General features: G+C 38.6%; 1 protein-coding gene across 1 annotated transcript in view; it reads right to left on the bottom strand.

The window, feature by feature from the left end:
* LOC116700210 (cell adhesion molecule 1-like) overlaps positions 1 to 8458 on the bottom strand; it is a 393444-nt gene that overhangs the window by 71629 nt on the left and 313357 nt on the right. The window contains 1 exon segment of the mRNA XM_032533207.1: positions 2012 to 2174. Within this exon segment, the coding sequence (XP_032389098.1) occupies positions 2012 to 2174 (163 nt within the window).

Below are 8458 nucleotides of genomic sequence, written 5' to 3'. Positions count from 1 at the left end.
GGCCAACAAAATGCCACGCTGCCTCTGTAGATGAGCTGATCTCCTCTTCTCGCTCTCCCAGGAAAAGGTCAGATAGCTACAGAAGAGGTTTAATTTTCTAACAGAATGCTAGGTCATGCCAGAGGCCAAAAAAATAAGGTTACAGAGACATAAAATATTAATACTATATAATGATGCAAATTTGATCCTTTTGCATCAAAGAAAAGATCTAAAACTCAACATTACAAATGCCTAGCGTTTTAATTAATTTTCACATGGCGGAGGTACATAGAATTTGAATGGGTTTACTTATTATTATTATTATTATCTACTTAACACTTCTTGGGCCAGATGTACAAATAACGTATAAATAGAAAAATGTGCATACATCACTCTCACACATGAATTGGTATTTCTAAAAGTATAACACCTATAACTGCTATAGGTCATCAATTATTTTTAATTTATTATTTAATCTATAAACATTAATAGTTTGTACTTTGTTTCACTTTGAATAAAAAAAGCTAAATCATTAAATAGTACCTTTGACATAGGGATTGTGATATCATTGCTGATTATGGTGTACAGTTGCATGTGTAAAGAATTGATTTTGGGTGCATTTGCTGAAATTGCACATCTTCTCATCCATTCTTTTAATTAAAGGTGCCCTGCCACAAGCATTTCATTACTTTGTGGTAAGGTGTGAAGTTCTACCATGGACTCTAACATTTTTTTGTGGGAAAAATGCCTTGGTTACCTTGTTTCAAGCCATTCTAGCGTGGTATAGAAAGCTGCAGGAAGACTCAGCTCAATTTGTGCCAGTTCTCATTAATATTCGAGCTAAGCTGCTTGACTCTGATTGGCACAACTGGGCGAGCACATGAATAGTAATGAGCTCAGGCAACATGACATCAGACTGACCAGCTTTTATAATTGACCAGATTTCTCCACTTATTTCGTTTCAGTGGCTAGAGCTGACAGAGGAGGTAGCAGTTCATTTTCACCACATAACACAAGCACATATGGACCTAAGATATTTCAAAATTGCAACAAAAAAAACGGTTTTGTGTGGCAGGGCACCTTTAAGAGCTTTGCAAAGAAGACCAAGGTGTTCATAAGAAAACACTTGTCTACAGGGATCTGGGAGAGTTCAGAATTTAACAAAGATTTAAAGGTGCTTTATACGACATTCAGAGTCGGAGACGGCCTGCAAACGGCTCTCAACTCTGACGTCACAAGCAAACACAGAGGTGGCTGAGCCGGAATGCCTCATGCGCCTGGGGGGGGGGTGTTATCAGGAGTAACCAGCGTATGAGTGGGCTGGTCATGCGCATGACCTGGGTACACATATGCGCTCACATGCACTAACATGAACATGCAGCTGGCCAGGCTGCCAAGCAAACACACATAGAGGGCGTGTGCATTCACTCTGCTCAGGAAGTCATTACTCCACTATATATTTAGTAAATAGTTGTTTACTGCTATTTTAAGGTTCTGCTTGTTGTTTATAGCACCTTTACATTTCTGCCTTTGTGCAAACTCAAGAGTTCGATTCCTGACCTTACACATAGGTAACCGATACCATGACCTTACATTAGAAGATTTATTTGGAAAATGTTTGTATTTATATGCACAGTATTTTCATTTTTTATTTATTATACGCTGAAATCATTTCACTTCAATGACATTGCCACACTCCAAAGTTTCAGTAGTGGGAACATGTGGGAAATTGATGCCATTTAATTAGTGGAGATGGAACAGTCTACTCTATTTCAATCCAATTTTCACCCTTTATTATCATAACCTGTGCATGGAGATGATCTTCCTTCAATGACACTGCAATACATGTCCTACACTAAAGTTTTAGTTGGGGAAAAAAGTAGCAAATTTATGCCATTTGATTAGTGGGAATGGAACACTCTTCTCTATCGCGGCCCAATTTTCTGAGCAAGCTGATGAGAATTTAAAAGAAATTGCATTATCCAGCTTAAATATCCATGCCGATTTCTAATTTATTAGCGAGCAGAAGTACTTACACTGGACCTCCAGGTATTTCTGTGCTTGGAAGTCCTTGACTGCAGGGTGGTCTACGATGCAAGCCACTGGCACACCATCGTCCTCCTTACTAACAATGAATGTCAGCCGGCTGGTTACTGTGTACATCCTGTCGTAGGTCAGCTCAACTCTGGGCTTGCCTATGGGAAACATCAAACATCAACATAAGCAGACCTTAACAGAGCAAAACAGGTACGTATGGGATTTTACTCATATTTTAAAAATCAGCCTCACATGGAAAGTTCATAAACTTAACTTCACTCACTGTGGTCTGGCAGGACCCAGTTAGGTAAAGGACTAAATTCCTTAGTCAGCATAGCCTGAAAGCTAATTAGCTTCAAACTGAAAAAAACTTATGTACACAGTATTTTCTTCTTCACCGCAAGTACTCCTCAACCTAATTTGAGGAATAACAGGGTTGAAAAGAATGGAGACTGTATCAGAAACATTATAGTTATAATAAACATCCGTGGCCATTTATACTTTGCGAGGTTGCAGGGATTTGGTGCCTATTCCTGCTCACACTGGATGGTGGGGTTTACCCTGGAAAGGTTATGGGCCAATCTCAGGCTAACACATATAAACATACAGACTGGCAACCACACACATACAATTTAGAAGCTCCAATTAATCTGACATGCATGTATTTTGACTGTGGGAGGAAACGATAGCATGTAGAGAGTCCCCATGCCGCAGAAGGATTTGAAGCCATAATTGTCCTTGTTGTGAGGCAACAGTGCTTACAACTGCCCAACCAGTATCTAATTTTCTTGCAGTTTTGGAATTTTGATCTAAAATTCTAATTTAAACACAAACACAGTACTGCTTGTTGTTAGCCTGGATGTTAGCCCCGCCCACAACATTTGAGGTTGTGAAGTTCGGTCTGGACTTGATCCATTGTACAGCAACTTTGCTCCAACCAGAACTGTTCGGACCAATCAAAAAGTTAGGGCGGGCTTTGTACGATGATGGACAGATTATCAACAGTGACGTAATCAACCACGTCACCAGAGAGCGCTTGGGTGGAATTTGTTTTCAACAGAGATGGCTGTCGCTGGTGAATTGAGATGTGTAGATTCTGCCATCGCGTCTGTTATAGAAGATATCGTCAGCGCATTCATTTTAAAAGAGGAACAGAGAACCGCGACCAAGGCATTTGTTGATCGGAAAGATGTTTTGCCGTCTTTCCTACGGGATTCAGCAAAACTTGACAACGAATCACATACTCCATTGGTCTGATGGGTTGTAGGTCTATCCATTTGAGTGCAGGAACATTTTCTTTCCTCGTTCGACTTAAACGCCCCATAATCACAGCCCAATGGAGCAGTATCAGGCTCATATTCTGACTAGAATCTGAGTATGACCACATCAGGCCGGCTTGTTGTCTTTCCACTTGAATGAATCCTCCGTTTGCTAGTTTGTTGTCTTCTTCCTTCAGGGCTCGATTGATTTTCAGTGTGTTTTCCAATATAAAATCATTTAGTGAAAACTGAGCTCTCAGAGGTTAAGGCTGGCTTTTTTTGAAAGAAAATATGAATATTTTCATTCCAAAAATATTTTGAAAATACAACCAAAAGTTCAATTTCAAATTAAATACATTTAAATAGCTCACGTCACTGTGTTGTGTGAACAGTTAACTTCATTAAATAGTGTATGTGGCGTATTATTTTGCTGGGTGAAAAACAACTTCCTCTCCGACATTATTTTGCAGAGCCCAAGACAATTGTGATTGGCTGTGGACACAGATCTGTCAATGTGTGACTAGGGGTTACAGTGTGACTGTGAATCACACACTAGGATTTACTTCATGAAGCCACATTTATTGTGTGGCTACTATTTATGCAGCACTGCCAGATCTGAGGCCTGCAAAGTAACCCTCCTCTGATTAGTGGCTGCTCTGTAATATCACACAGACAATATGTTCTCAAAAGCAATGAAGCGACTACCTCATCACAGTCATACAAAATAAGAGGGATAGCTGCAGACGGCCCTGCACGGCAGAGTCACAAAGAGAGATTGATTATTTTTACCCCATTGTCCTACTTCCTAACAGTCTGTTGCACAACTGTGTGTGTTTGTATCCATCAATAAAACAAATAGTAGAAGCAAAAAAGTGAAAGAGCCTGCCAAGAGAAATGCTACAGAAGAAAATCTGTCTTATTGTGAACAATTGCAGCCATTAGAATACATTTTAGCTGTAAAATGTGTTTTAAATGTAAGAGCACATGCTACCCAACCCTGTACTGCAGCTCAACTGCGGTGGTGATAGAGTCAGCGTGATGACAGCTGTCTCTTTGGATACTGGGAAAGCAAAACTCTCTGATGTGCCTGGTGTAAAGGAACAGGTTGCCATGAATAAATGCCACCAGAGGCTTTAGATTCATGAAAGCACCTGAAACGGGAACTTGATGGGTCTGCTTAAATCAAAATGTCTTGAGATGCATGAAACAGCGGTGGAGGGACGTCTTTATTTAAGTCCTGGGTCTCTGGATCTCTTGCTTTACAGCTCAGGGATTCATTGTACATGTATTACACTTACCTAGTAAAGTGTCTATGGGTTTGAAACCTGAAATGTAAAATTACCATGAATTATAATGGGGTTGAGAAGATCAGTTCTTCTTAATCTTAATTTCTGCCCCTCCTCTTTCTTTAACCAATGACTGCTACTGCTCAGTGCTATTGTGAAATATTGGAAGTGACAAAAATGAGAACCACAGTTTGAGGGGAATTTTTTTTTTTTTTTTTTAGTTTTCTCCTCACCGGGATTGAGATATCTTCACATGACCACAAAGCAGCCACTACCTCTCCATCCATGTGTGCGGAGAATAAAAAAAATGAATCCTGTTGTGCACTGTCGAGCAAAATATGTGGCTGCTTCTCATTCCTTGAGGTAGGCAGAGAGGACAGAGTAGTCTCATAAGATAGACATCTGACAGAACTCCAAACATGCTTCATCAAATATTAATCTTTTCAGGTAGAAACAATGTACTGTAGCTCTTGAGGTAAACAGACTAAATGCATCAAAACACTGTGTTTTCTATGGAAGGCCACTCACTGGAGGCATCATACTAGGTTGATGCACACTGCTGCATCAGGATACAGCCAGTGTCGACACGCTGCAACACAAGGAATTTAGTTATATTGTCTTCCTGGGTTTGGCACATCCCGGCTAATGTACCTTGACTACTTTTTGCGTGTGTCTCATCTGGTGTGTGTGTGTGTGTATTGTCCTTTAGCCCTCATGTACAGCTAGTTTTCTTGATCCTAGTCTTTAGGTCTCCCATCAGTTTCAGGCACGTTTGGCCACCAGAAAGCAGCAAAGTGTTATATCTGTGAATCAACAGAAAAAAGGGGGCGCTGGAAAAAATGTGATATAGTGACTAGTTGCAGGGCTAGTTGACAGTAACTGGCAAACTAACCAATAACACGCTAGTCTATGTCTACGACGTTCCACTTCCTGGATTGCTCCTTTGCCGCCGGAAATTCCGCTGCATGCGTGTTGGAATTTTAAACTCTGGTGGATTCATGAGGACTATGGTTAACTGCTCCTCAGACCTCTGCAGGGTAAATCCAGACCGCTAAAGTACTTTGCAGAAAAGTGACCCCTGTGACTGTTATACTGTTACATCATTATATTATTATAACCATGCGTGGAAACATATTTATACTCTTGTAATTGGTTGAGAAAAAAAAAATAGTGATACATTTCTTCGCAATTACAACATAATTCTGTCCAAGAAATATCAAAAACAAATGTATATTATTAAAACAATTTATAAGAAAATCCTGTCTGTCAAACTGGAAACTTGACAATGAAATGTTTGTGCGTGTAAAATTACTTAAAAATAGTTGCCAATTAAATTTCTGTCAGTAGGTTAATTGTTTGAGCTCTACTTGTATAAACTGTCTGGCAGTTTAGTTCATAATCAAAGTGATATTTATAAGCTCATCTTAAATTGTAAATTAACTTAACCCTTGTGTTGTCTACCCGTCAAAATCAACACTTTTGTTGACGCTTTTTTATCAATGTTTTTAATTTTTTCTTGCGTTTTTGTCCCTTTTTTCAACACTTTTGACGCTTTTTTCAATGTCACTTTTTTGACGTTTTCAACACTACGTAACACTAACTTATTAACTTTAGTTTTACGATTATTTTTGGAATTTATGGTCAGTAAAACTCATTTATAGGAAATTATACCTAATGTTTAAAAAAGTTAAAGCAGAAATTAGGAATTATTTTGACAAAAATTAAAGGAAAGTATGTTGATGGATAATCACAGACTGGAATATGTCAACTTTTACTCAATACTATTTCAAAACCACTTCAATTTGTTTTTCTCCAAATGCTGTAAAACTGAATAAGACACCCCAAAATTAATGAAAGTAGAGACGTGTACTTGCCAGAGAGCGTTGTGTGGAATCAATCAAGTTATTTTGGGTAGTTAAAAAGAACATTGATATAGGAAAACGGGTCAATTTGACCCGAGGACAACATGAGGGTTAAACTGTCAATGTAGAGAGAACAGAGTGGCATGAAAAGAAAATACTTAACAGTGGTTGGTCGACAGCGCAAATCTATTAGTACAGCTGTGTTATAAAAAAAAAACTGAAAAACAATAATTAATACTTAATAAAGTGCTTACCAATCATCAGTTTTCCCTTGGTTAATTTTCAAATTATTCTTTTTCTATTAAACTATGAAGTTGGTGACAATTATGTGACATTAACAGAACTAGAAAAGCTGCTATATAGTGAATTAGTGATGAATTAGTGAAAGCTCTTTATTTGAAAAAGGTCATGCTGTGTTAAGCACTGAGAACATTCTGAGAGACTAACTTTGGAGTGTGGCCTGTAGAGATGAACGTCACTGAAAGGCAGTAGAACTTCAAGTGGCACTTTAAGTGTTTTGTCGATGCCAAAATGCGATCTCAGTTGGCCTTTTTTTCCTGTGCATCCGCTACGTTTCACTTTTTTAACTGTTATAGGTTAACCACATTCTTCTGGAGGAGTAAGTAAGTAAGTAAGTCGTGTCTGGTTGAAAAATTGTATGTCTCTACAGTCGCTTTACTACGCCCAAACTATTCTTTTATCCAATTGTAGAGTCTTCCTGCTGCGGAACAGAGGGGTTTATTGGAATCACCCTGCAGTTGTCTCATACGACTTGAGGCTAATGGCTGTTTTGGTCCATGTCAGTCAATAAAGTGCCCAACCTACTGGCTTTTATTTTTCTACCGGTCTTCTTTTCTTTCATCTTAACATTGCAGAAATGAATGACCTGCACAGCTACAACTCCCTCTTTTCATGACTATCACTGCAGTGTAAGATATGCCTAAGATGCATCAGTGCCAGGGCATATGTTGATAAATCACTAAACAACGGGATAGTAGTAAAAGAAAAGATAAGGTAATAACAGTGAGATAATGACTCTGTGCATATTAGGAGAGATGGTTAGATTTACATTGGCAAGCATGACAATTGCAACCTTTAAATGATATTTAAGAGAGTCTGATTATCCCTCCAGGTAATTAAGTTAAATTCTGGGGACGTTTAATTAGAAATAAGTCTGCTAGGCAAGAAGCCACAGCCGGAGGTAATTTAAGTAATTCTGTCCCAGTGTCAAAACTCTGGCACCCTCAGCCATTCTTTCTCCTTCCATCTTCCATTTCCTTGCGCTCCTTTGTCTTACACATTTTCAGCATCAGCAGAGCAATAGCAGGTTTCGTTTTCACAACATGGCTGCAGTGTCAACTAAACCAACTGTGGAGTTAATTGACATGGTTTAATAAAGAGCTAGCATTAAAATGGCAGTATTGTCAGTTAAGTTGTACTTGCAAAGACTAAATGAAACACAATGGATTTTAGAAGTGGGCCCGCTATTGTTTTAGGCTGTTTCAGCAAAGTAGTAGCATCTGTTCACCTGTGGCGAAAATGGATTAAAAAGCAAATGCTCCAAATGCCATTTTGTAACAGGTGAGCCTTTGTATTGTACCTAGCATTGCGTTATGTCAGAAAAAAACCCATTGCATCTATAAATTGTCGAACTTTAAGAGTGCCAGCCTATTCTGGTAATGGCAATGCATTCCCAACACATTTGAGTAAACAGCATGGGCGAGGGGTTGAGTTTTCTTTTTTTGACATTATACAATTAATTATTTTGTGTAATTAAATAAAACAACCACATGGGATTTGTTTCAAAGTTCAGTTAGCGAGCTGGAGCAAAATATAAACTAAAAACAAATAAAGTTAAAGCACACTGAAAAATGAAAACATGCTGGATAGAGATAGTTTTGGATGGAGACACTGTGGCAAGATAATCTTTATAAGGAATTAACCTCTTAAAACACACTTGAAAGCACATGCTTTTCTTGCCTAAATGTTTTCCCAAAAAAACGTGAACCAGTTCCCATATACTTTGGCCCTCTGG

The sequence above is a fragment of the Etheostoma spectabile genome, chromosome 13, assembly GCF_008692095.1.
Source record: "Etheostoma spectabile isolate EspeVRDwgs_2016 chromosome 13, UIUC_Espe_1.0, whole genome shotgun sequence".
NCBI lineage: Eukaryota > Metazoa > Chordata > Actinopteri > Perciformes > Percidae > Etheostoma > Etheostoma spectabile.
The sequence above is the reverse complement of the archived record's forward strand: the minus strand, read 5'-3'. Positions and strand labels throughout refer to the sequence as shown.